We start from the raw sequence: 27,434 nt of genomic DNA, 5'->3' as shown, positions 1-27,434 counted from the left end.
GAGAGGACAGCAGAGGGGAGTCCGGGGAAGAGGACACGGGGCGCCAGCCTGGGCCAGGGAAGGGAAGGAGGCGCAGAGCGCCCTGCTGTGATGCGGTCACCCTGCACACAGATCAGTCAAGGTCCCCAAGCCCAAGCCCCTCCCAGCTCCTCCCATTTGGCCAGGCAGGCAGGTCTCTAAGGGGACACTTCTGACAGCCCTGCTGACAGCCACTCCCCTGGGCTTGGGCAGACTAGCCACTGTAGGCCAGGAGGGGGAGGGCAGGGGACAGCCAGCCAGCACTGCAGGCCTGCATGGGGAGCTGGCCACAGGGCTCAGCCCTGCTTCCCAGAATGAGGGGCTCCAGGGAGAAAGAATTCCCAGGTGGGCCAGGTGCTGACCATCTCCTGGGAGTCAGCGTTGGCCCAGGATAACTCTGGAGGGGGCCTGACCCACTCGCCTGGGGACACAGCCCGTCAGCAGCAGGACTTCTGTCCCAAGGAGACCCGGCAGCAGGCCGGTCGGGAGCAGGCGGGGCGGCAGAGCAGGGACACGCAGGAGGCCGCGCGGCAGCAGCTGGGCTGGCAGCAGGAGGCAGAGCAGGAGCTGGGCACGCAGCAGGCGGGCCTGCACACGGGGCGGCAGGGCAGGGACACACAGGGGCAGGGCCTGTAGCAGCAGACGGGCTTGCAGCAGACGGGCACACAGCAGGACGGCTGGCAGGGGGAGCAGCTGCAGCAAGAGGGCTCACAGCTAGACTGCTGGCAGGGGGAGCAGCTGCAGCCATCGGTCTGGCAGCTAGACTGCTGGCAGCAGGGGGAGGAGGCTCCAGAGCAGACGGGCACACAGCACACGGGCTGGCAGCAGAGGGGCACGCAGCAGGACGGCTGGCAGGGGGAGGATGAGCAGCAAGAGGGCTCACAGCTAGACTGCTGGCAGCAGGAGGAGGAAGGCCCAGAGCAGACGGGCACACAGCACACGGGCTTGCAGCACACGGGCTGGCAGCAGAGGGGCTGGCAGCAGGACGGCTGGCAGGGGGAGCAGCTGCAGCAGTCAGGCTGGCAGCCAGACTGCTGGCAGCAGAGGCCGGAGGCACAGCTGAGTGGGGAGCAGACGAGGGCGAGGCAGGGGGCCGGGGCGCAGCAGCTGGGCTGGCAGCAGCTGGGGGCACAGCAGGGGGGCTCGCAGCAGCTCTCTGGGCAGTCGTCCACCTGCCAGGAGGGGTCGGGGCAAGAGCTGGAGCAGACGGACATGGTGGAGGCGGCTATGGCGGTGCTGGCGGGAGGAGGTGTGGGCGGGTATGAGTGTGTGTGAGTGTGTGTGAGTGTGAGTGTGAGTGGTGAGTGAGGACCTGGCGCCTGGGCTTTTATGGGCCCGGCTGTTTTCCTGCTGAGCTGCAGGGCCGCCTGCGCAGGCCCCTCATTAGTGCGGCTGCTGCTGACGCGTGTTGGTGCCCAGGGCTGTTTCTCTGCCATCCTGGTTTTGGTCCCGGGTCCTGAGCTGCCCTGGGGCCGCTGGGCTCGGCTTGGAGGCGAGCGGTCTGGGGGCTCTGGGCCCGTCCATCCTGGGTCAGACGGACCCACGTTTAAATCACAATGAGCATTTGAAAACGGGCGTCTGAAGGAAAGCCTGCGGGTCTCACAGAACGAGCCCAGCACAGGGGCTCCGCCGCAGGCTGTGTCCCCGCCACGCCCGAGTCCCGGGCAGCAGGGTGCCCGGTCGGGCTCTGTCCACTCGCCCTGGTGCGCTCGGTCCCGCTCCCGCGCTCGGCCTTTCCTTCCCCTGACGCGCTCAGGGCCTCTGTGGGATTCAAGCTCTGCTCTGGATTTCTTCCCGTTGCCTGTGCCCCGTGCAGCCAGTGGGCTTCCCGTGTGGTGGCGGGTCTCACGTTACAGGTGCGTGTGCCAACGTCCCAGCCTAGCACGCGCTGCGTGACAGTCTGGCTGGGTACAGAACTCTGCTTCTGAAGAGCGTCTCCTCAGACACGAAGGCGCACCGCTGCCCGTGGTGTCCAGCGTTGCTGAGGACGGCCGGGGGCCGCTGGCTTGTCACTTCCTTGTGGGTGGCTTCTCAGCTTCTCGGGAGTGCTTGGTTTTCCTCGATCTTCTGGAGCGTCGGGTGTTGGTCTCCAGGCTCGTTTGCTTTTACTTTCTGAGGGTGGAACTCACTGAACCTGTCAACACGTCCACTCGTCTCAGGAATCAGTTTTGCACTATTTTAAAGATCATCTCCTCATTTTTAAATTTTTGGGTACGAGACGTTGAACTCGGGGCGCTCGCCCACGGAGCCGCACCCCAGCCCTGTTCTGTGCTTTATTGAGACCGGGTCTCGTCGAGTTGCTGGTGCCTCGCGTTGCTGAGGTCGGCTCTTCAGTTGACATATATTTGCAACTTTTTCATTTTCAGAAATTGGTTCTGTTTCTTTGTCACAGTGGCTCGACTCTGTCCTGTGACGTGAACGCACGGTCCCCTGACTCCCGTGGTGTCACCGAGATCTTACGAGGTCTGCCCATGTCTTCAGGCCCTGGCTCCCCTGGAAGCCGGTCGCTGCTCTTCCACTTCCTGAGTGGAAGACGCAGGTGTGGGCTTCCTGTGCCCTGGGGCTGCTCGGCGGATCGCCAGGCCGTTTTCACCCCGAGACGCACCCGGACCGGAACCCCCACGTCTGTGTTGACGTGATTTTGATTCCATTTTCTCTTAGCTCTTTGCACGTCCGTTTAGAGACGTCAGTGTGTTCGTGGGAGGGCTGCGAGCTCCATCCACCCTCGGCCACCAGGAAGGAACTCTGTCCCCGGAGGAAGGGACGGAGAATCGTGACTGGCACCGTGGGGTGTGGACGGGGTCTTACCCTTCAACGTGCCCAGCCGCGTGGCTGCTTTTCAGAGTCCACCCTGCCTCACGTGGGACAGGGAGCCAGTTTTCCAGATGCAGAAATGCCCAGAGAAGTTGGCTAATCTGCAAAACCTGCGACCCCACAAACGCAGGCTGGCTTCTCTCAGGGCCAGGCTGGTCTGACGTCCCCCGCCCGCTCCCTCAGGATGGGCTCCCGAGAGGCCCAGCTGTGTGAGCAGCGTTCGGGCTGGACGGGGTCCTGGGGCCAGTGGGGCCGGGGAGCCGCCCCGGTTCTGGAGCAAGATCTGGGGCGTGGTGACCAGCCGCCTTCCAACCTGATACCTGTGGTTTTACCCACAACCCTCTTGGTCTTGGTGGCCCTCTGTGGGGACGGGCTTCTGCCGGTCAGGGGGCCTTCGGCTGGGGCCCAGCAGGCAGGTTCTGTGAAACATCAAATGATCTCCAGAAGCGAGCCCGATCTGGCGTCTGGGTGAGGGCAGAGCCCCAGGGGCTGCGGTGCGGCTGGGCGGGGCAGGCAGGGCTGCCGGGTCCCCTGCGGGGGACGCCCGCTGCCTGCCTGCCTTCCCACAGTAGACGGTGATCCTGGCTTGCCCTTAGCTCAGGCCGGGTGCCGGCTTGCTGAGCGGCGTGGACTGAGCGTGGCAGCGCTGGCCTGTGCACAGCTCCTTCCTGCCCCTGCCTTGCAGGAGTCCTTGGCTCGCAGGCGAAGGACAGCTGCGTGCTGCGCCCCCGGGCTCCCTGGCTCCTCCTGCTGCTTTGGCTGGCTGCTCGCATCCCCTCTAACTTCCTCAGGATGCTCTCTGCTTGATGACCGCCCACTGTTCCTCCTCCCCAGCTCTGCCGGAGCTTAGTTGGAAATGGACAGCCCAGAGGTGTGCAGCGTGCGGCTCCCTGCGTGTGGGCACTGGGTGAGGACGAGCAGCGGCACGCCGCCCATAGCCACGGCTGGTGACCTGGGCGTGTGCCCAGACGTCCAGGCTCCCGTGAGCAGGTCGAGCCCGCGGCCGGCAGGATCCACAGCCGCTGCGCCAGGCCCAGTTCTCAGAACTCGGGGGCCCGCGGTGGGCCTCTGCCCATCACCACGCCTGCCCTTCCCTGGCCGGCGCTGGAGCCCACGCTCTGCTCCCTGGGGGGACCCAGATTCCACCAGGAAGAGATTCGCTGTGTGTGTCTCGTGTTCACTTCACTCGGACGCGCCCAGCGTCACAGGGTCAGGTCCCCCTCTGCCCCCTCTCTCCCTCCTCCCCCCCCTCCCCACTCTACCCTCCCCCATACCCTTCCCTTCTCTCCCCCTCCCCCCACCCCCGTTAGTGGCCCTGTGCCCCTCCCAGAGTGCAGCTGTCCCTGCACCAGCTGCAGGGTTCCCTTTACCAGCTCCATCACCTTCAATGACTGCAGTTTGAAAATATCGAATGGAACATTCCAGAAATGCCCAGTTCATGGGTGTTCAATACTCCTCATGCACACTGTCCAGATGGCTCTACTTTATTATTTGCCATGGTCTCTTCCTGCCCCTGATTGGCCAGTAGGACTTCACCCCAGGCGTGGGCAGAAGGAGCTGGGCAGGCTGCGTCCTCCACCGTGGACGGGCACCGGAGACCCGGGTCTGGGTCTGTCACAGCCGCTGTGTCTGTGGTGTGTCCGTCAGCCTTGGTCACGTTCTCCTCTTCCCTGCTGAGACTCGGGTGGAGACCCCGTGGTTCTTGGGTAGTGGCTGGGATGTGGGTGGGCCAGAGGTCGCCCTCGGGAGCTCTGCTGGGCCTCGGGCCGCACAGTCGCGCCTGCCTTGGCGTCCCTCCCTCGCCCCTCCTGGGCCAGCACCTTCCTGTCTGTGGATCTGTCTGTCTGGACATTTCCTGGGAGTGGACTCACGGGCCGCGGCCTTTGCGCCCAGCATGGGTCCTCCCGTGTGCCCTGCAGTGGCGTGAGCGGCCACGCCTCAGTCCCCTCGAGTGGACGCTTGGGGGCCCCTTCCTGGTGGTGTAGTGGCCGTGCACGCAGCAGCACGTTCTGTGGGGACCGCATTTCCGTCTCCGTGGCCCAGGCCGAGGCGCGGGCCTGCAGGGCCGCCGTCCCTCGATGTCTCCCAGGTCAAGAGCGTGTCCTGCACAGTGGCCATGCCGGCCCTGCAGCTCTGATCAGACAGGACATGCGTCTGCCGGGGCATCGGAGCTGCGATCCCCAGCAGGAGCTCGTGGGCCCCGGCAGGCAGGCCCCGACTGTCCTGGACGTCAGGTGCAGGGAGTGCCGGACTCGGCCTGCCTCCTGCCTCCTGCCTCCACCCTGTGGCGTCGGAGGACACAGAGGAGGCCTGGCCAGGTGTGCACAGCCAGAGGCTCAGCTCCGTCGCCAGCCAAGGCCACAGGAGGAAGCTAATATCTCTGTCATGGAGGCCTCGTCTGCCCCTTTTGGGGACCTGCTTGTGCCTCCAACAGATGGACGAGGCTGCGTCACTTTGGTCTCTGGTCTGGGGACACCCCCGCTGGCTGTCCTGGGTGCTCTGATGTGGGGGGACGGGAGGGCGTCTATCCTGACCGTGGAAATCCATGCTGCGCCTGGGGTAGAGATGGGGCTGGCGCCTCTGACGTCCCCTTCAGGCAGGGGACCTGGGACCCTGAACAGGCACAGCCACCTGGCAGGCAAGAGGCGTGGTGGCCTCAGGCAGGAATGGCATCCCCATGTGTCTGAGCCCCGGGGCAGAGTGGGCAGTGCGTGGGAGAGACCCAGGGCCCCGGGGCTGCAGGAGGGCTGCCCACCCGGTCGGCATATAGGAACAGGGTCAGGAGGCAGCCAGAGCCCTGGCACCTCCAGGGCGGGCACAGAGGGAGGGGACCCGCTCCCGGACTGTGGGGACTGTGGACTCTGCCTCCTTGGGGCTGCCCAGGGTGCCCAGAGGCAGGCCCAGGAGAAGCCCTGGTCAGGACGAGGCTTGGGCCCAGCTTTTACTGTGGGCCCTGGACGGGAACCCAGGCTGGGTGGTATGCCCTGCAGTCCGAGGCCCTGTCCCTGGGCACTAAGGTCACCTTGTCCCACCAGCCGCAGCTTCCCCAAGGAGGGCTGGGATACCGCTGGGCTGAGGGTCCCCCAGGGGCATGGGAGCCTCCCTGGGGGCTCACAGAGGCCAGCACACTCGGGTCTCGTGTCCTTCTTCATTCCGGCCCCTCCCGTGTGTCTAGAGACAGGACAGAAGGTCAGTGAGAGACACGGACAGCTTTATTAGGACTCAGGCGGTGTCACTGCCCAGGGTGTGACCAGAGCTTCGGTGGACAGGGCTCATCCTGGGACGAGAGGATGCTGGGCAATAGCAGGAAAGGGCCTGGGAGCAGGCCAAGCCCTGAGAGGGGCCTGCTGTGTTCCCTGGGGCTGTCAAGGGCAGCCGAGGCTGGTGGGCAATGGGCGCCACAGGGAAAGAAGCCTAGATGGGAATCAGGAAGTCAGCAGCAGGACTTCTGTCCCAAGGGGATACGGCAGCAGGCCAGGCGGGAGCAGGCGGGGCGGCAGAGCAGGGACACGCAGGAGGCCGCGTGGCAGCAGCTGGGCTGGCAGCAGGAGGCAGAGCAGGAGCTGGGCACACAGCAGGCGTGCCTGCACACGGGGCGGCAGAGCAGGGACACGCAGGGGCAGGGCCTGTAGCAGCAGACGGGCTTGCAGCAGACGGGCACACAGCAGGACGGCTGGCAGGGGGAGCAGCTGCAGCAAGAGGGCTCACAGCTAGACTGCTGGCAGGGGGAGCAGCTGCAGCCATCGGACTGGCAGCTAGACTGCTGGCAGCAGGGGGAGGAGGCTCCAGAGCAGACGGGCACACAGCACACGGACTTGCAGCAGAGGGACAAGCAGCAGGACGGCTGGCAGGGGGAGGATGAGCAGCAAGAGGGCTCACAGCTAGACTGCTGGCAGCAGGAGGAGGAAGGCCCAGAGCAGACGGGCACACAGCACATGGGCTTGCAGCACACGGGCTGGCAGCAGAGGGGCACGCAGCAGGACGGCTGGCAGGGGGAGCAGCTGCAGCAGTCAGGCTGGCAGCCAGACTGCTGGCAGCAGGGGCTGGAGGCACAGCTGAGTGGGGAGCAGACGAGGGTGAGGCAGGGGGCCGGGGCGCAGCAGCTGGGCTGGCAGCAGCTGGGGGCGCAGCAGGGGGGCTCGCAGCAGCTCTCTGGGCAGTCGTCCACCTGCCAGGAGGGGTTGGGGCCAGAATCGCAGGAACTGGGCTGGCAGACCCGGCTGCCATAGCTCAGGTTGCTGGAGCAGACGGACATGGTGGAGGCGGCCATGGTGGTGCTGGTGGGAGGAGGTGTGGGTGGGTGTGAGTGTGAGTGTGAGTGGGTGAGTGTGTTGGTGTGGGACAAGGCCTCCCTCCTTATACCCGGCTGCTGTTTGTCATCCCAGTCAGGCTTGAGGGAAGCTTCCTGTTCCTGGTGTGGTTGGTGACGTGCTGCTGTCCCAGCGTGGCTGGCCAGTGTCTGTGTGCTGCTGTCTGGTGCCCAGGTGCATCTGGCTGTCCTTGGCTGGGTTTGTCGCTGGAGCAAACTAGCTGAAATGCTTCGACTGCACCCAGGTGTCCTGTGGTGCAGGGACGGCCGTGGGCGGGCAGCCTTCTGCAGTGACAGCCCCCTCCCAACACAGGAGCGTTTGTTTTTGTGGACTGACCCCCACCTCTGGGCGGGCAAGGGTGGCCCCAGGTTCTGGGCTTTGAGGACAGGCCGTGGGTGCTGGGCTGCTGACCCAAGGTCAGGATGGGGGTCTGCTGGTTGTCATGGGAACCTAGGGTGTTCCGCCCGGGCTGATCCCTGGGGCAGGCCTGAGGGCATGTGTCCACCTGCAGCCAAGGGAGGCTGGGGGTCGGGGGCAGATGCAGGCCCAGGACAGTCAGGGTGACCAGGGTGCAGGAGGGAACCTTCCAGCTGTGTGCAGGGCTCGCCCCTCCCCGTCTCCTGGGGCCACCAGCCTCGCCTGTGCCTGCGGCAGGTCTCGGCCTCCCCGCAGCTCCCTGTGCAGAGGACTCCTGGCTCCTCTCCTGGGGAACACCCTCCCTGCCATAATACCAAGCAGGGCAGCTCTGGTCACCGCGGGACACACACGGAGCCCACAGTGGCGTGAGCCTCCTCCTGTGGACTCGGTTGTTGGCTGGCCCGCCACGTCCTGGTGCTCAGGACCGCACCTGTGCCTGGCAGTACCCACGTCTGGGCCTGGACAGGTTTTCTCATCCTGTGGTCGGGACACTCTGCCAATCTCAAAGCATCAGGGCAGGGCCCTTGGTGATGCTCTGGCCACAGAGGCTCCAGAAGAAGCCAGGACTCTATGGGTGCCGGAGGCTGATGGGAGGCCGGTAGGAAGGGAGATGTGTCTCCTCCAAACCTGGTGCAGCTTTTTTACTGCTGGATCTGCGGAAAACACCCGGAGCTCAGCAGCTCCAAGTCGGTTCCACAGCAGAGCCCCAAACAGACCGAACCGGGACAGGTGTCCAAAGCCAGGACCCAGGGCAAGGCCACAGCCATGCGAGGGTGGCCCGGAAGTAGCAGCGGCTCCTCGCAGGCGCGGGAGGCCGGGAACCCGGGCTCATCCAAGGTCCCCAAGAAAGGCATCAACAACCCAGGGCCCAGCCGCAGAGCCCGCTTCCAGAAGCGAAGGCAAGGCGAGGCCCCCAGGTCCATCGAGGCCGCCGGCGGGCTGGCCTGCAGCACCGGAAGGGACAGCTGACAGCATAGGAGAACCAGGACCACCCGCGAAGCAGCTCCGGCCACAGGGACGGGACGGGCACGTTCCCTCCCGTCCTCTCCCGACTCCCTGAATGGCCACTGGATGAAGGCGTGTGTGAGGTGTTGGTGGCCTCAACAGAGCCGGCACGGGGGCATGGAGAAGCCGCGCTGGGCAACGGAGCCATCCTGGGGGAGGTCAGCTCCCAGGGAAGAGGCAGGAGCCAGCCGGGTCCCAGGGCCGAGCGGACAGGAGCCACGGCACGTCCGCTGGCGCTGTCCTCAGGTCCTGCACAAGTTACAATATCGCAACGTGCCTGCAGGCCTGTGACCTCCCCGAACAGGAAGAGGTGCAGGCCTGTGACCTTCCACCCACAGGAAGGCTCCGGGAGGCAGGAACACGTCACCCGGGACTGCAGAGTGACATCCCCAGGCCGGCTAGGGCGGATCTGAAGCTGCTCTGCTGAGTGGAGATAAGTCTACGGCAGGCGGAGGAGCAGCCGCTAGGGACAGGTCGTGAGGGAATCAGCAAGGAGATCAAAAGCCACATGTGCGCAGAGGAGACAGAGCCAGCTCGTGGGCACAGTCCAGCCGGCAAGGCCGGGCCCACTGCTCTGCCTAGACTCACCGTGCGGGAGGACTCGGGGGCCTGGGGCGCGGCCACACTGAGGGCTGCCCGGGCGCCGTCTTGGCTTGCTCATCTACGCTGACCCGGCCAGCAGTACCCGGCCAGCCTGAACAGAAGCACAGTCCCCGCGGGCACACCACAGCCATTCCCGTGGGTCCAACAGCACTTCATTACTGTGCCCCTGACTGTTTAAACAGCAAAACCACAAGCAGGCCAAAAAATAAGTAAAAACCTCCCAAAGGGCACAAAAATTGGAAAATAAGAGGGCAAACACCACAAAGAGACTCTCATTAACCAGAGGGCAGGCCGCCACCTACCAGCCTCAGGTGGGAACACGCATGTGCAAGACTCGTCCCTTGACCACCAGGAAAGACCCCATGATCGATGGGGCACCACAGAGCAATTTAGCAAATAGGCGAATATGCAAATATTAAACTCAGAAACAATGAGCTTCCCATGTACATAAATGATGGCATTAAACATGCACAGATAGGAGAATCAAATCAAAAGTCAGAGGCTGTCAGAACAGCTTTTAAAATCAGGATTCAACCAGATGTTTTCTAGACAAGGCACACTTCAGACTCAGAGGTGAGGCTGATTTGAACAAGTGTGGCCAGCTGTGTGCCTACAAATGTGCACGTTGTACCTGTGCATGTACATATATGAACGTGTGTGCCTGTGCATGGTGCTGTGTGCATATGTGTGTGTGCACTTATGTGCATGCATGATACAAACTAGTCACAGGATCTGGAGCAGCACGTGGCGTCCGATAGGATAGACTCTCAGGTAAATACTAGAGACAAAGAGGAATGTTCCATAGGTGAAAGATCATGGATGTCGAATAGGTGCACACGGCAACACAGCTACGGCAAGCGCAAGGCAGAGCCTGGCAGCAACAGGGGAGCCAGGCAGCCCAGCCCTGGTGGGGAGCGCAGGGCTCTGTCTGCGCAGTGGATGGACCAGGCAGGACGCCCACGGGGAAGGAGACCTGAGGGGCATGACAGCCTGGGCGTCTGACAGGTCCCTTCTTTGTCCCCCTAGCAGCACCCAGCTTCTGAAGCGTGGTGGGACACTGTGCAGGACAGAAGTGTGCCAGGCCGCACAACAACCCTTGAAAGCCCAAAAGGACAGAAGCATACAAAGCGTGTACTCTGGCACCATGAATGAAATTAAAAATCAATCACAGAAAAAGCCAGGAAACTTGAGTCGGTGGAAATTGAACAGCAGACTCCTCCAGTACCGCAGGGAGGGAAGGAGAGATGGAAAGGGCCTTCGCCAGGTGTTGACACTGAGGTATGGGACTTGTGGGTGCAGCAGAGGCCCTGCCCGGGGAAATCCCAGCTGCGAGTTCCTATGCGGAGTTGCTGCCCCGGTTTTCCACTTCGGAACACCAGAGGAAGAAAAGCACACAAGCCTGAGCCGAGCACCAGGAAGAGGAAGCAAGACCCAGCGCTCCAGGAGGGACTGCACAGAGGCCCCGCGAGCCCCTCCAGAAGCCAGAAATGGGGAGAGCACCGCCGCTCGCACGGGGAAACTGGACCTCTGTCCTCGGGTGCGCGTGCAAGATCCGCACAAGACGCTGGCGAGGGGGCCTGGCAGTGTGGGGGAATCCTGCGCCAGGGGTGCCATGGTTGGGGCTGTGCTGGAGAACTGGTCCCCTGCCTCTGCTCCTCTGGGCAACACAGGAAGGGGGCTGCTGCAGACAGGGTGTCCCTGGGACGTGCCCCTCTGGGGACACTGGGCCCCGCCCTCCTGCTCCGCCTGGGGTCACATCCTCCTCTGCTGTCCCACCACCCACCCAAGGGCGGCAGGGCCCAGCAACCCCGGACCAAAGCCCCCAGAGCTAAGGCCTAGTGCACTGCCCTTCTGTGTACGCCGGTCATCTGGGGCCTTCAGTGACAGCAGCGCAGCACAGACTAGCAGGGCCAGGTGGACCCGCTGCTGGAGGGAAAGGCTGTTTCCACTGAGGGTCGGTCCAGGCCATGAGTCCCAACAGTGCGACTGAGCAAGCATGGCGGGACCCTTGAGTGGAAGCAGGAAGGGCACCGGCACAGCCCAGGGCCCATTCATGACGGGCACATGGCAAGCCGGGAGAAGCCTCCCCTCTCAGAGCCCACGGCGGGGTGCCACAGGGAGGAGAGGCACGCTTCTACCCGGAGGAGCACCACCGTGTCTACGCCCGCTGCTGCGGCCAGCGTGCAGCCAGCCCCCGGCACTTCTCAGGCAGCGACACACACAGAGTAAGCACCAGACAGAAAGGAAGGGCATTCCTCCTCCTGCAGGTGACACCACAAAACCACAGCCCACAAACCACGGCACCACAAACCACGGCACTGGGCCCTGACCTGGGCGACGCAGACTGTGCGTGGATCACATCTCAGTGAAGCAGTTAGGAGCTACTGAGCACCACAGAAAGCACCGGGCACCCACGCGCTGGGGGTGTCCGCAGAGCCACGCTCAGCAAGGTGGCCGGCAGGGTGCAGGATGTAGCCAACTCACACGGGGGAGGGGAGGGAAGTCGGAGCGCTGGGCGCCCGGCACTGCAGACCCCAGGGTTCCCAGCAGGCGAGACAGCCAGAGGAGAGAGGGCCAGAGCCAGAGGGGTCCCTGCTGGCCCCGCCGGCCTCTGGCTCTGCAGACAACCCAGAGACAGACAACCAGGCAGAGGGCTTTGCTGAGTTGGCAGTTGTGAGTTGCAAATAGAAACCCCCTTTGTCTGCCGTGCGTGCCTGAACGCCTGTGAGTACGTGTCTGAGAGTGCACCTCGTGCGTGGCGGGGAGGGCGGGAAGGGGGCCACGCGAGACTGGGAATGATGGGCCCGTGCGCCAAAGGAGAGCCCACCACACGCTGCACCTCTTGAGGTGCCAAAGGACGTCAGAATGAGAGCGCTCAGTGACCTGCCATCCCCAGCCAGGAGCCACAGACCGCCAGCCTCCTGCCCAGGGGAGCCATCCAAATCTAGCAGACTCAGACCTGGGGCGCCGTGGGATACTGAGGCCTGTCCCCAGGACGGCAGCCAGGCGGGACCCCCGATGGCCGGGTGAGGTGGCCCTGCGTGGGAGTGGCTCACCCTCTGGTTCTGTGGTGGTCCCCTGAGCAAGTGGCTCCCCTGGCTCCCCATCCTGTCCATCACAGAAGGCCCTCTTGGTCGGGCCTTTGCCTGCGTGACCACAAATAAAGGAGAGGTGGGCTGCGCCATCTTGTTAGAGGCCAGACCTGGTGCGGCTGGACCTGTCACGCCCCCTCTCCTTTGGAAAGACTGTTGGCTCTCGTTTGTCCATCAGATAAGTTGATGGCTAATTAACTGATTTATAGCCAACCCTATAAATCCTCTCCTCATCCACGCGGGACGTGGTGGGGCCTCACTACCCAGCAGCACGAGCCACTCGATCCCGAAGACGCCCTCGAAGGCCCTGAGCAGCCCCCCGACCGTGGTGCCCAGGCACAAGAAGGTCCCTTCTCCTGACAGGAAGTGAAAAACCCCCACTGACCTTGGGCGGCAGACTGGGGGCTTTCAAGGTCACGACGATGGAGAACTCCGCGGGGAAGAGGCCGCATCTGAAGAAGAGCCGCGAGGCGGGGAAGCTCCAGGCGCGGGCGGAGGCTGCCGGGAGCTGGAGGCCACTGGCGCCGTGCACCTGCACTGTCCGCACCGCGCCCCCGGTGCCGTCCGGAGGGAGCGCCTCTGCCAGCAGGTCCAGGGGCCGCAGGTCTGTGCCGAAGACATGGCAGGAGGTGAGGTCGAGACCCTGACGTGGGGACCGTGAGGGGCACGCGGGCCCGGGCAGGACCTGCCCCAGTGTGAGGCAGTGTGAGGCGTCAGGGTCGGAATGGGGACCCGGGTAAAGCCCTGGCCAGACCAGGGGTCACGAGGTGGTGTCACCGTCACAGGCGCTGCAGGACCAGGGCCCACAGAGGCCCCCGCCCTCCACAAGGATGTCTCCTGGGGATTGCCGTCCAGCTGGGTGGACGCCACCCTCATTACGGGCCTTGCAGCCAGGAGTACTGCTCCCGAGTAGTGTCCAGGCTCCTTGGTCAGCCTCCAAGACGTGCCTCCCAGGTGGCCGCAGTTGGCAGTGGCAAGCACAGGGTCCCACCATAGCTCCGCTCCCCTTGTCCAAAGGGCTGTTGGGGACCAGAGCACCCCTGGGAAGCACTCTCTGGGGGCAGCAGCCATTGGGACAGAAAGAAGGGGAGCCCCACAGGGGTCTGACCCAGGGCAGGGGCAGGCGTGCCCAGGGCAGAGCTCCCCGCTCTGACCGTGCCCTGCAGAACACCAGGCCTGTCCCTAGCTGGGGACTCCAGGACGAGCCGTGGCCGGTCAGCCACTGCAGTGGCTCCTGGTGGGCGGTGCCTGGGGTGAGTGGGAAGGGCTAAGGAAGCACCCGGAGGGGAGATCACGCACACGCATGTCCTTCAGACCAAAGACGGAGGGGAGATCACGCACACACGTCTCCTTCAGACCAAAGACGGAGGGGAGATCACACACACGCGTCTCCTTCAGACCAAGGATGGAGGGGAGATCACGCACACGCGTCTCCTTCAGACCAAGGATGGAGGGGAGATCACACACACGCATCTCCTTCAGACCAAGGACGGTAGGAAGGAGAATGGCCTCTCCAAAACCAGACTGGGAGGAAAGGAAGGGTTCACACAGAGCCCAGGGGGCGAGAGTGCCCAGGAAAGGGCAGAGACCGACCTGCATCCCACCAAAGTCAGGTCAGGAGGGCAGGCTTAGGACACAGGACAGGTGTGAGAAACCAGGACGCATGTCCAGAACATGCACCTCCCACTGACTGGCCCCCTGCTGGGCAGAGCCAAGCCAGAAACTCCAGGAGGGCCCCGGGCCTGTGTGTGGGACTGCCCATGGATGAGCAGAGCCCGCCCTGCCTCCCACCCTGCCTCCTGCCCTGCACAAGACAGCACTGAGCCTGGCGCCATCGAGTCTCTGCCACCTCTGGAGAGACCAACAGAGAGGAGCCAGAGAACAGCACCCTTTGCTAAGCAGGAGACCGGGGGTGGCGAAGGGCCGCTCTTCATTCTGCAAAACTGGCCGTTGCTGGAACTGTGGACGTTGCCCTTTGGGTGCCAGTGTTGGAGACCGGCTGCCTGGAGTGGACAGGCAGAGACACAGTGCACAGCCCTGGAGCTCCCAGCTCAGCCCAGGCGTGAGAGCACAGCATGCCCACAGTGCTGAGGTGCCAGCCACGGCTCGTGATCACTCACCCACCGGTGGCCTCAGTCCCTCACCCACAAATGGACGTGGAGACCCCCTCAGAAGTCGGCTGAGCTGGAGAGAGATGGAAGCGTCCTGAGGGAGAAGCGCCCACCCCACCTCCTGCCCAGCGAGCCCAGCGGCACTGCTCAGGTGGAAGAGAAGGCAGCATCTCGCCGTCCAGCATCCCTCCAGGCCTCCCCTCCCGACACCTGCGGCCTCCTCACGTCCTGGCCTCACCACATCTGGCTTCAGGAAGCTGGGGTGGCAGGAGCAGGCACAGCACAAGGACCTGGCGAGTCCTGCTCAGGACGGAAGGCAGCTGGGCACCTCCGCGGCTGATGCCCAGCCGGCCGCACCCGAGCACTGTGGACTTTCTGCCTGGCTCAGCCGAGAGCCTCCGGGAGGCTCCTCCTCGGCACAGGCAGCTGCCTGCTCTCCTGCAGGCAGAAGCTCCTGCGTGAACAGCACGCATGGCACTGACAGCTGAGGGAGCCCAGGCGGGCAGGCCGCCCAGCCGCACTAGGAGGAGATGACCTGAAGACCCCACTGACCCAGAAGAACCTCCAACAAAGGAACTCTGGTTTCCTGGGCGTTTCTACCCCCACCTAAAGAAGGAAATGCCAAGTCCATGCAGCAGGGGTGCAGACTCTGGCCAGGTCCTCTTGGGCAAGAGACAAGTCCTCTGGGGCCAGCCGGGGACAGTACAGGAAAAACAGCATCCAGCTGCCGCAGCCACGCCGGCCCTCAGTGGCCTCAGGGAGCCCATCCCCAGCACAGAGAGGAAGCCACGACGGGTCGGTCTCAGAACCGAATAATGGGGTCACAGGACCTCCCTCTGCTGCCCCAGGACTCCCTGCAAATCTGTAGGTAAGAAAATCGACCCAGGTAACCCAACAGGTGAGCACACCAGGAAAGCAGCGTGTGAAGCATTCCACACAGCCCAGCATCCTTCCATGAGACAGCTGGCCACTCGGCCACCGAAGGGGACCAGAGAAGCCAGCCGAGGAGAGCCCTGCTGACCGGGTTCAGGGGAAGCGCTGTGCTTGGGGTCTGGAGGGTCCCAGGTCTCCGGGTGGGGAAGGCTGGTCCCCAGTCCAGGGCTCCTGGGAGGTGGTGGGACCTCAGGCGGCCTTCGGGAGGAGGTTGGATCCTCGGGGGCACCCCGTGAGCGGGTCAGGGGGCTCCGAACCCTCCTGTCTCTCTACTTTCTGGTCGCCCTGAGCTGGACAGGCCCCCTCCCGTGTGTTCCCACCATGATATCCTGCCCCACCACGGGCCCCAGGCCACAGGCCCAACCGACCAAGGCCGGGAACCTCTGAAACTGTGAGCCAAAACGAACCCCTTCTCTTTTTCAGTTGCTCGTATCCAGCACTTTGTCACAGCAAGGGAAGGCTGACTCCTGCAGGGAACACTGCCCCCTCTATGGGCAGCACACACAGATGCCTCCTTGTGCCCCAGGAGGCAGGAAGAGCATGACCAGCTCCAGACCCTGGCTTCTAAGCTCCAGCTCCCTGTAGAGGGAACCAGGACCCCCTGAAAAGTGACCGAGAGCAGGATGAAGCAGGGACGGTGGAGAGGAGCCTGCACCAGGAAACCCTCGGGCCGGAGGAGGGGCACTCCGGAAAGGTCCAGGGGCCAGTGTGAGGGGCTCCCAAGGCCAATGCCAGGGCGCCCGGCACGTGACTGTGGCGACGCTGGCCAGCACTCAGCAACAGCGTGCAGACTCCACTGTCCAGGCCAGAAGGGTGGGTTAGGCCGGCGAGCAGCGGAGGAGCAGCGCCTCACACAGAAGGAGCCTGTGAGCAAGCACAGCCGGGCCGCCCAAGGGACCACGAGGCGCTCGTCACAGGCCCATCTCCAAAGGGCGGTGGTGACCACCAGAGCAGCCAGCATGTCCAGAGCGCCTCAGGGAATCTCCCCAAAACATTGGCTGGTGACAGAGGGGAGCAGAGTGGACCGGGGGTGGGCACAGCGCCATGTGCTCTGGTCATGCCCAGCTGCAGCTACCCAGAGCTGCCCGGGGGGCCAAATGGAGGGGCATCTGGAAAACCAGCACTTTTCTTAAGAAGAGCCAAGGAGCCAGGGCCAAGGACCCGGAGGTCAGGCTCAGGTCGGGCTGGCGGAGACCAGGAGCCTTTGCCAGGAGCCGCGTGGTCCAGGACATGGCACACTCATGCCAGAAGGCCAGGCCAGCCCCTGAGTGAGTGCTGCGCACAGGCGGTTTGCTGGCTGAGCCGCGGTCCTCATGTGACAACCCAGGGAGTGGCCAAGGGCACAGGGAGCTCTCTCCACTCTTAAGCACCAACGCCTCAGCAGAATGCATTTAAAGTCGCCCGTGAATGGCAGCCACGTCCACAGCGTGCACACTGCCCTGCCAGGCCCACCTGCTCCCCACCTCGCAGCTTCAGAGCATAGCCCCATCCCAGCCCTCCCCAGAGCCGCCTCAGCGGGCAGCCTGGACCCCGACCCGGGCGTCCACGTGTGCCCTTACTTGGAAGTCGGGTGTTGGCAGGCAAGGGAGAGAAGGCCAGGTGTGCAGGGTGGGCACCCGCCCAGCACGCCGTGCCCTTGTGAAAGGGGGCACCTGGACAGACAGCAGGGGGAGGGCGCCGTGCAGACCAGGCTCCTGTGGGCCGGGAAAGGCACGCCAGCCAGCAGCACCAGCAGAGGGGAGTCTGCGCCCAGGGACCTGCTCTGCTAGGGCCACGAGAAGACGGGTGCCAAAGGGCAGAGAGCGTGCCCATGCCACCTCCATGGCAGTCCCAAGTGAACTGCCCTCGGCCTTCCAACCACAGCAGGGTCCTCGCAGGCCAGGAGACCGGGCCCCAGCCAGCCAGAGGCAGCATGCCCGTGTGGCCGCACCACAGACGGGCGTTGTACAGGTGAGACCCCCAGCAAAACAAGCCCAGAGTGGGTGTGCGGGGGTCCCTGAGTTGCACTGACGGTGGTGAATCAAGGCCAAACATTGGAGATAAAATGTGGCCATGAGTTAAGGAGTTGTGGCTATTTCTGTGAAGCAATCCATCCCTCCAGAGGCCCAGAGCTGCCAGCCAGCCTGCCCTGCTGACCCACCAGGTGCAGCCAGAAACAGATAAGCCGGAGCTGGCTGCTTGCATCCCTTGGGAAAAAGAAGAAAGGAAGACCCCTGTTGGCCCTGCAGGACTTTTCTGAGTGTGACTCTCCACTTGAAGAACCAGCCGGCTGAAGTCGCTGGCACTGTGCTCCTGCTGGGCTTGAGGGGCCGTCCCGACCCGTCAGCCCGTTTGTTTTTCCTTTTCCCCCAAATAAACTTTCTCTTACTTCAGTCTCTGGTGGTCTCACTACGCGTCGATAACCAGACTCCACAATAGGCCAGAGTCAAATACACTCACTAGAGCCCCGCACCCTCTGGCCCCTCCACTTGTCTCTCTGAGACTGAAAACAAGTCAGGCCCTGCAGCGGTGCCGGCTCAGCTGAGCTGGGACGCAGGAAGAGAAGCGCAGCCCGCGGCCCTCCAGGAACAGGCCCCACAACAAGGAAGGAGGTGGTGCTGGGCTGGAGGGAGACGTCCAGGAGGGTATAAAACCCGGGCACCCCAGGCCTCACACCCACACACACTCACACCCACTCACACCCACTCACACTCACCCACACCTCCTCCCGCCAGCACCGCCATGGCCGCCTCCACCATGTCCGTCTGCTCCAGCAACCTGAGCTACGGCAGCCGGGTCTGCCATCCCGGTTCCTGCGATTCTGGCCCCGACCCCTCCTGGCAGGTGGACGACTGCCCAGAGAGCTGCTGTGAGCCCCCCTGCTGTGCCCCCAGCTGCTGCCAGCCCAGCTGCTGCGCCCCGGCCCCCTGCCTCACCCTCGTCTGCTCCCCACTCAGCTGTGCCTCCGGCCCCTGCTGCCAGCAGTCTGGCTGCCAGCCTGACTGCTGCAGCTGCTCCCCCTGCCAGCCGTCCTGCTGCGTGCCCCTCTGCTGCCAGCCCGTGTGCTGCAAGCCCGTGTGCTGTGTGCCCGTCTGCTCTGGGCCTTCCTCCTCCTGCTGCCAGCAGTCTAGCTGTGAGCCCTCTTGCTGCTCATCCTCCCCCTGCCAGCCGTCCTGCTGCGTGTCCCTCTGCTGCAAGCCCGTGTGCTGTGTGCCCGTCTGCTCTGGAGCCTCCTCCCCCTGCTGCCAGCAGTCTAGCTGCCAGTCCGATGGCTGCAGCTGCTCCCCCTGCCAGCAGGCTAGCTGTGAGCCCTCTTGCTGCAGCTGCTCCCCCTGCCAGCCGTCCTGCTGTGTGCCCGTCTGCTGCAAGCCCGTCTGCTGCTACAGGCCCTGCCCCTGCGTGTCCCTGCTCTGCCGCCCCGTGTGCAGGCCCGCCTGCTGTGTGCCCAGCTCCTGCTCTGCCTCCTGCTGCCAGCCCAGCTGCTGCCGCCCGTCCTCCTGTGTGTCCCTGCTCTGCCGCCCCGCCTGCTCCCGCCCAGCCTGCTGCCGTGTCTCCTTGGGACAGAAGTCCTGCTGCTGACCGGCCATGTCCCCAGGCCAGTGGGCTCACCCTCGTCACAGGCCGGGAGACCTGGACGCCCCACCTGGACATGACACCATGTCCTGAGTTGCTCCCTGTCAGGCTGCTTCCTGGTGTCTGCTGGTCCAGCTGCTACTGAGCTGGACGGTGTGGAAACACTAAGTGTCCACACTCAGCTTTCAGGAGGGCTCCTGGAAAGCCCCTGTCCCCAGGTGTGTCACTGGTCTCAACTCCTGCTTCTCTGTCCCTTCTCTGGATGCACTTGAGCAAACTGTCCAATAAAGGCCATGACTCTGAACCCGCACAGGCTCCCTGTCCCTGCTGTGCGCCCTGCTGTGGGGTTTCTCCTCTGCACACAGCACTCTGCTGGCCCTCGGGATGCTGCGCCCGGGGTACGTGGTTCCGGGGTCTGGCCCGGGCGGGGAGGGTGAGGCTGGGCTTTGCAGCCCTTTGGCATCTGCCTGGGTCCCCGTGGGTTCGTCCCCACCCTGTGCCGTGACTCAGAGCCTCTTGTAGCTCTGCCCTCAACACCTCTCTCCCTTCACTCGGCACCTGTCCTACTGGGAGCAGGATCTGACGTCACTGTGTGGCAGGACTTGTCCTGGCAGTCACCCTCCACCTCTGTGAGCAGACCTGTACCCCGACCTCTCTGAACCTGGCCAGGGTCAGGGCCTGAGGGCACACTCTGAAACCCCAGTGGACGTTGCTGGGGACAGTTGGCCTAAGGACACCGAGGTGCCCTCTGGATGTTTTAGTGAATCTTTAGAATCATGTCTGGAGCCACGCTGTGTTGGAGCTGCTGGGGAGGCCTGGCTCCTGTCCCCCGACTCCAGTGTCCTCCGGAGGCAGAGGGGCAGGATGCAGGGCCCCACTGTCCCAGGTGCCCACGCTCGTGGGTGCCAGCACGTGGATGGCTGTAGTGGGGTAGACGAGTCCTTCAGAACCAAGCCTGCTCCGCGTGCGTGAGGAGATGGCCAGTGCTGGCCCAGGCCCTCGGGGTGGCTCCAGAGCCAGCTCTGACCAGGAAGGGGTCTGCTTGTGGTGCCTGGGGACACTCGACCCACCAAGGCCTCAGGGCCGCCACCCACGTCCCCCATGGCCGCAGCTGTGACTTTCTTGTTGGTGTTCCATTTGCTGAAAGACATTACTGCAATTTCTAATTGAGTTAGCGACACCACAAAGGCTGGTGGGAAGAGACTCCAGGCCACACCCACTGCCCGTGCAGCTGGCCACAGCCCCAGGCAGGCTACAGAGGCCCAGGTGCCCTCGCCTTGGCCTCTCCCACACCCTGCTTCCCCAGGCTGGGGCCACTTGAAGCCCAGGGCCCCCTCTGCCCCTGGCTGGCCCCATGGCCCAGGCTGACCCTGACCTGTGCATCCACCATCGGGGCCTTTCACCTCACATGCCTTTGGTCTCCGGCACGATCCTGTTACTCCTGCCAGTGAGGCTTCAATACGTCTGACCTGGAGAAATCCTAAGGCCCACCCCCAATCCCCTGCCGCGTGACCCACAGGAGAGCTTCAGACACGTGTGTCCTAACACCCCCGCCACTCACTCCCAGCACGCGCCCCCGTGCCTGGAGTCCAGCTGGCCACGCTTCCTTGACCCCTCATGAGGCGTTCCAAGCTCAGTCTCTGGATTTTGTCTGAGTCACCCCCACAAATGTCCCCTAAACTGGGACTTGACATATTGACCACGCGGTCTGGGTAACAGGACACCACTGAACCTGGGAGGGTGGGCTGGTGACATTGCTTATGAAGCCTCGGGCCCTGAGGGAGTGGCTGCGGCCCCAGGCCTCTGCAAGAACTGCTGTCAGCTTCCTGCCGGGGGACACTGGCTGTGGGCCGGCCTGGGCAGCAGGAGTGTCTCAGGTGGGTGAGGACTCGGCTGGAGGCTTCCCCATGGGAGGAGGCAGACCTGGTCACCGAGTCAGGGACAGGTCTGAGGAATCACGGGAGCAACGGATAGGACTGCGAGAGCGGGAGCCGGACTCGAGGGCGCAGCTTCCCGCAGGCCTCACCTCCACACCTGGAAAAAGGGAGAACACGTGAAATGGCAGTTTCCACACACTGGAGGCCTAGCCATGGGGCACTGCGGTCCCGGGAGAAGGACGATACTCGCAGTGAGCCCCACCGAGTCTCCCAGCTGCAACACCACCGGGAACCCCAGAGAGCCCGGGGCTTTCCGGAGCTCAGGGAGGCCCGGCAGCTGGAGGCTGCTGGAGGCTGCTGGGTAGACCCGAGAGGAGGGAGCTGCCCAGCGAGGTGCTCAGATCTATGGCTCGCACGCGGCGCTCAGAGCTCGGGAGGCTGGGCAGAGAGCAACCAGGCACCGCGGGAAGGGTTCCCAGACCTGTGCTAGCTCGGGGACACCCGAGTCCCAAAAGGCCAGACAAGAAGACACCGAGCACCAGAAGCCCGTGCAGACTGGGACGGGGCTGTGCTGAACCACCGAGGCACAGGGGACTCCCAGAGAGGAGCAGGAGCCTGGCGGAGGGAGCCGGCCCACGGGGAGCAACGCCCGGGAGAGAAAGCGCCCCATGTGGCCGCAGCTAAGGGAGAGGCGCGCCCTCCACCAAGACCAGAGTGGAGACCTGAATGGAGCCACGGAAGCCAGAAATGTCAGTCGTGGGGTCAGCAGACCAGAGCTCAGGTGACCACTGCAGACCCGCCCGCGGATCCCGAGGAAGCCTGAGCAGGGTGGGACTGAGGGGGCGGAGCGAGGCCAAAGCTCTAGGGAGACCTGCAGACGCCCCAGGAAAGGCCTGGGGAGAGGCCAGGACCCAAACCAAGGGCCGGGGGAACCATTCCCAGGGCTTCACGGCTGGACACACGCGTAGTGTCTGGCAGACGCATGAGGAGAACCAGAAGAAAGGACGAGCAGAAGCGTAAGAACTGCCATGTATCTGCTACCAAATTTGATAGAATCCGTAATCAGGTGGAAAATTGAGAACGTTATAACCAATCGCGAATCAACATGTCTGTTCTACTCCATCACACACCGCGGAAGGCAGTTTGTCAAGAGCATGGTGGACTGGACGCCAAGCCTGGAAACAGGCCTCACTGCCTCCAGGAGGATGGAAACGGAGGTGGTTTTGACCACAGCGGAGAGAGAAGTCGTTACAGGAAAACACCTGGAAAATCACTAAGTGTTCAGAGGCTTAAACACTTACGAATAATGCCTGAGTCGATGAAGAAATCACAATGGGAAGGAGGAGATATCTTGAACAAAATGAAAATGGATCATTTGCAATGAGATCTACTCATGTTGAACTTTGTGGGACAGGCTGCCCAGGACCCCAGGGGTGCAGAGCGGCGACTGCTTTCAGTAGAAGAGAAGGACATCAGAGACGGCAGCTCCCACTTGGAGGAGCCGGGTCAGGAGCTCAAGCCGAGCCCGAGTAACAGGCAGGAGCGAATCGCCAGCAGAGAGGCTGCTGAGCGGGACGCCGGCTTCTGGAAAGGCCCACGGATGACAGTGCAAGGAAAGGAGCACTGGCCACCAACATCAGGGCCCGGACGGTCGCGAGCACACTCAGGCCCCTTGCGCAGCCCTGATAAAATGAGTGAAGACACACATTGTAAAAACCAGTGCAAGAAGAAATGGAAAATCTGAATATCTCTGTGTCGGTTGGAGGGACTGAATTCATGATTAAAACACTCACCCCACAGAAAATGCCAATCCCAAACGGCGCTGCTGCAGACTCTAAGCACTGGGCAAGAAATAAGGCCCCTGGCACCTGTGCAGCGGGGCGACCGAGGTCGGGCTCGCGGACTTCATGGCTGTGCCCTGCGGGCTGCCTAGAATGGCTCTGTGCCAGGGCACAGGATGCCCAGCGGGCAGGGCGATGCCCAGCCAGGGAAGCTCTGTGCAGGAGCCGTTGGTCCGACCCCACCCACCTTGCTCAGAGCCGACAGGACGACTATGCTGTGGCACCAGGGCTGCTGCTTCCAGGCCGGCTGCCTCCCATGCCTGGACCACGGGCTCCTGCAGGAAGCTCCGCGCAGTGGCCAGCAGGCTGCAGGAAGGTCGCCAGCCCTGTGACTGCCTGGTGCACCGGAACGCTGCCTGCACAGTCCCTGACTTCTTTTATTTAGTTACTTATTCATGTGTTTATTTTTATTTTTGCAGACTGCGTTTGACTCACTGCACACAAATGGGGCGCATCTTTTTGTTTCTGTGGCTGCACAACGTGAGTCACACCATTCATGTGATCGAACACGTCCTGGGGTCATGGGGTCGGTCTCAGTCCACCACTTCTCATACCCGCCTCCCTCTCATTTCCCTCTGCGTAAAGTTCCTCCCTTCTTCTCTCACCCCACCCGCCACCCCGTTATACAGCATGCGAGACCCCACGCAGATAAACTTGCAGGGCCGGCTCCTCAGACGCTGCTTCTCCAGCAAGCACGGTATCCCACCTTGTTTTCTCCCCAGTACAGAATTTCTTTTTTTTAAAGAAACCAGCCCCCAGCAAACCAGAACTGAGAGGGGGCCTCCAGCATGAGGAGAGACCCTGAGGAGAGACGGGACGCTTTCCCCCAGGACCAGCACCCGGCAGCCCGGCTCTGGCCCTTTCACACCCCAGGCCCTTCGCAGCCCAGGTCGGGGAAGAGGCAGGAGCCTGCGGGGAGAGGGAGGGAACGAGCCTCATTCACAGTGCACACAGTTGTACAGTAAGAGGATCCCGCGGCGTGCGCAGAACCCCCCTAACGAGGAGGGACCAGCAGCCTCAGGAGCCAGGCCGGCCCACAGAGCCAGCCGTTTCCATGACGTGGCCCTCAGCCGCTGGAGAGGAGCACAGCTTTGAAGGGAAGCGACAGACTCGCACCTGCGCAGGCTCTGCAGAGTGAGAGCGACAAGATGCGGCTGAGACTGAAACTACACCTCAGGCGAGAAGTGCCACGTTCATGGGGTGAAGACGCAATTGCGTTAAACTGACTCGGCAAATTTATCCATGTGTTTAAGGCACACTCACCAAAATCCAGGGGGGTCAAAATCGGCAAGTTGACTCTGACCTCTCGGGAAATAAGATGCCTGGAATGGCCAGCCAACCTCAAGAGGCAGACACAAAATTGGAGGCGGTCATTACTTCGCTTCAAGGTGAGACTTACAGCACGTGACGGAGCCGGTGTACACAGTGAGCATGGCGGGGCAGAGGCCTGAGGCCGCTGCAGGGCAGACGGGCGCACAGACGGAGGCCCTGCACACGCACAGTAACCTGGCAGTGTTGCGGAGCCGCGCCAGCGGCGGCACCAGCAAACAGGCATGGGCGTAGGCAGCACTGTGTGCTGGGCTGAGCTCGGGTTCCAGGACCACGGAGGGGACGGACAAGTCAGGGCCGGCCCTGGACACCTGTGAAGAAGGTGACATCTGAGCCACCAGCGGGAGGAGGTCTGCAGAGCACACTCACACACATGCACATGTACTAACGCAGCACAATACACGGCACACGCAGCCACCAATGCATACTGCACAACACAACACACATGAACTGAACATGCATGCACGCATCACACAGATGAACATGTGCACGCACACACACACCCAGCACCCGCGAAATAGGTAAAGAGCACTCGCACCTTGATCCTAAGAACACAAGTGACGTGATTTAAGAAAGGTGGCTACGGGGTCTGAATCCACATCCCACTGAAGAAGCCACGTTCTGACAGCACCTGCGGACACCCCACGCTCAGCCGCCGGGCACACGGGCACCACTGTGTTCATAGGGAAGACCAGCCACGCTCGGGTGCCAAGGGCGCAGGGTAAGGCCTGACTCGTCCGCGGCTGGTGGGGAGGGAACACAGTCAGCTCTGTGTGGGCAAGCCGGACCCGCCGGTCCTCGTATTGACCCAGGAAGAGGTGCGTCGGCTCACCCACAGCCCCGCAGCTGGGACTTGGTTCTCTGCTCGTCCCGAGACCTGGAGACGCCCGGGTGCGGCAGCAGGTGCCTGGGGCCAGGCAGCAGAGCCTCCCAGGCAGTGCGAGGCCAGAGCTCCAGCTCCAGACTCAGGAGGAGGCTCCAGTGGGGCCTCCTTCAGACCCCCGACTGCCCGAGGGGCCGTGTGAGCAGCACCCATTCAAAACCTGAAGACGTCGGAGGACCGGCAGGGGCGCAGGGCATCTGCTCCGCTGGTGGGCAGTGGGGCACCTTCGGGTTCTGGTATGGACACAGTGCCTGGGGAACACCAGGTTTCCCAGAGGAAAGGCACAGTCCAGGCCACAGTGGGCCAGGAGCCAGTGGGGAAGGACACTGTGGTCTTGGACATGCTGGGGACGGTGCTGTATTGAAGGTGGCACCCAGTGGCTGCCACAGCCCTTGACATCCTTCTCCCTGTGGGGCCAGGGGCCCGTCCACGTGTGCCCTCAGCTCACCCAATGCCGTCTGGCTTCAGGGCTGCTGTCCACAGCAAGGCCTGCAGGGCCTGCAGCCAGCTTGTGCCCTGACACTCCCGCAGAGCCCTAGGTTCCTAGCAGGGGACCAGGAAGCACCCAGGTTGCAGGGAGGCTGGTGCATCCGTGCCCTTCCCCGTCACCACCCCAGCTCCATGCTGCTGTGAGGTCATGACCTCCCGTGAACACGGCAGTCGCCCCCCAGCACATGTCTGCTAAGCAGATAGGGCCCTGGGGGCCAGCTGTCCAGGGGCACTGCACAGGGGCTGGCCCAGGAGAGACAGTGGGCAGGGACTACACAGGAGCACCAGGCATGTCTGGGGTGAGCAGCCTCAGGAAGCACAGGCTTAGGGAGGGGGCAGGGACTCGGCTTGCCTGGCGTGGTCACAAGTCCCACTGGCGACCACCTCAGAGCAGACAGACACTGTCCCTTGTGACCTCCAGGCCCAGTCACCCCCTCCTAGGAATACTCCTGGCTAGAGAGACCAAGGTCTGCTCCCACCCTGTCCCCACAAGCAGGAGAGGAAGCAGAATCGGGTATTAGGGTGAGTTTATTGAGCCCAAGAGGAGCTGGCAGGTGGAAGACGAGGCAGGTGACCCAGAGCAGAGGAACGGGAGAGAGGCTCAGGGGACCCAGAGGACTGGGCCTCCTGGGAGGTCAGGTCAGCACAGTGGACACATGAGGGGTCCATCTGGGGAGAGGGCCCAGCCATCTAACCTGCTCAGAGCAGACAGAGGGCTGTGAGGGGCCCAGAAGGGGTGGACCTGAGCCCACTGGCCTGGGGACATGGCCGGTCAGCAGCAGGACTTCTGTCCCAAGGAGACACGGCAGCAGGCCGGGCGGGAGCAGGCGGGGCGGCAGAGCAGGGACATGCAGGAGGCCGCACGGCAGCAGCTGGGCTGGCAGCAGGAGGCAGAGCAGGAGCTGGGCACACAGCAGGCGGGCCTGCACACGGGGCGGCAGAGCAGGGACACGCAGGGGCAGGGCCTGTAGCAGCAGACGGGCTTGCAGCAGACGGGCACACAGCAGGACGGCTGGCAGGGGGAGCAGCTGCAGCCATCGGACTGGCAGCTAGCCTGCTGGCAGGGGGAGCAGCTGCAGCCATCGGACTGGCAGCTAGACTGCTGGCAGCAGGGGGAGGAGGCTCCAGAGCAGACGGGCACACAGCACACGGGCTTGCAGCAGAGGGACACGCAGCAGGACGGCTGGCAGGGGGAGGATGAGCAGCAAGAGGGCTCACAGCTAGACTGCTGGCAGCAGGAGGAGGAAGGCCCAGAGCAGACGGGCACACAGCACACAGGCTTGCAGCACACGGGCTTGCAGCACATGGGCTTGCAGCACACGGGCTGGCAGCAGAGGGGCACGCAGCAGGACGGCTGGCAAGGGGAGCAGCTGCAGCAGTCAGGCTGGCAGCCAGACTGCTGGCAGCAGGGGCTGGAGGCACAGCTGAGTGGGGAGCAGACGAGGGCGAGGCAGGGGGCCGGGGCGCAGCAGCTGGGCTGGCAGCAGCTGGGGGCGCAGCAGGGGGGCTCGCAGCAGCTCTCTGGGCAGTCGTCCACCTGCCAGGAGGGGTCGGGGCAAGAGCTGGAGCAGACGGACATGGTGGAGGCGGCCATGGCGGTGCTGGCGGGAGGAGGTACGGGAGGGTGTGAGTGTGAGTGTGTGTGAGTGGGTGTGAGTGTGTGTGAGTGGGTGTGAGCAGCTGGCAGCAGGGCTCTTATACCTGCCCTGTGGAGGCTCCGCAGTGCCCTGTTTCCTTGTGTGGGGAGCCCTAGCCCTCGTGAGCATCCCTCTTGTTTGGTTCCGAGGTGCGGCTCAGCTTGTAAACACCCCGAGCGGGCGTGTAGGCTGCTGAGGCACGTGGTGCGCCCTGCCCGGGCCGCAGGGAGGGAGACTGGGATGTGGGCACCCGGTGCCCGAGTCTGTGCTCACACCCCGTGGCAGGCAGCTGGCGGCGGGACGGCCCCCTACGCTCCTGAGTCCCTGAGCCCCCTGGCCTCTCCAGGGACAGCGCTGGCTCAGGTCCTTGTGTTCATCACTGAGAAGTGCTTCGAGTCCTTCGCTCTCGCCTGGACCCTTCCATGTGCATTCAGTCAAGATGCCACTCACCCCAGTGCTGGAAAGCAGGCGCTGAGGAGGGGGATGCGCGAAGCCCTGGGTGGAAGCCCCCAGCACGCAAGGT

General features: G+C 63.6%; 4 protein-coding genes across 6 annotated transcripts in view; 1 reads left to right on the top strand and 3 right to left on the bottom strand.

Annotated features, from left to right (window-relative positions):
• TSPEAR (thrombospondin type laminin G domain and EAR repeats) overlaps window positions 1–27,434 on the bottom strand; it is a 162,246-nt gene that overhangs the window by 77,590 nt on the left and 57,222 nt on the right. For both annotated transcript variants that reach the window (XM_079100756.1, XM_079100757.1), the window contains exon 2: window positions 12,645–12,865. In XM_079100756.1, the coding sequence (XP_078956882.1) occupies window positions 12,645–12,865 (221 nt within the window). The remainder of the gene's footprint in view (window positions 1–12,644; window positions 12,866–27,434) is intronic.
• On the bottom strand, window positions 171–26,868 carry LOC306637896 (uncharacterized protein; the record flags this gene model as incomplete). The annotated part of the gene is made up of 2 exons (XM_079100784.1): window positions 171–426; window positions 26,017–26,868. The coding sequence occupies one exon, from the start codon at window positions 26,866–26,868 to the stop codon at window positions 26,047–26,049; it is 822 nt and encodes a 273-aa protein (XP_078956910.1). The 3' UTR covers window positions 171–426; window positions 26,017–26,046.
• LOC306637893 (uncharacterized protein) lies at window positions 456–7,163 on the bottom strand (the record flags this gene model as incomplete). 2 transcript variants are annotated; one of them, XM_079100779.1, is made up of 2 exons in its annotated part: window positions 6,905–7,163; window positions 456–1,130 (listed from the first exon to the last, which is right to left on the bottom strand). In XM_079100779.1, the coding sequence occupies exons 1-2, from the start codon at window positions 7,100–7,102 to the stop codon at window positions 456–458; spliced, it is 873 nt and encodes a 290-aa protein (XP_078956905.1). In that variant the 5' UTR covers window positions 7,103–7,163. The 2 variants fall into 2 exon arrangements, with proteins under 2 accessions (XP_078956905.1, XP_078956906.1); XM_079100780.1 differs by having other exon boundaries at window positions 456–1,140; window positions 6,921–7,163.
• On the top strand, window positions 18,011–18,861 carry LOC306637894 (uncharacterized protein; the record flags this gene model as incomplete). Its single annotated transcript, XM_079100781.1, has 1 exon — window positions 18,011–18,861. Exon 1 carries the CDS (start codon window positions 18,025–18,027, stop codon window positions 18,859–18,861), a length of 837 nt encoding a protein of 278 aa, XP_078956907.1. The 5' UTR covers window positions 18,011–18,024.

This window comes from Sciurus vulgaris (assembly GCF_902686455.1).
Source record: "Sciurus vulgaris genome assembly, chromosome: 10".
Lineage (NCBI taxonomy): Eukaryota > Metazoa > Chordata > Mammalia > Rodentia > Sciuridae > Sciurus > Sciurus vulgaris.
Note: the sequence above shows the minus strand (reverse complement) of the source record. Positions and strands in the feature narration are given on the sequence as shown.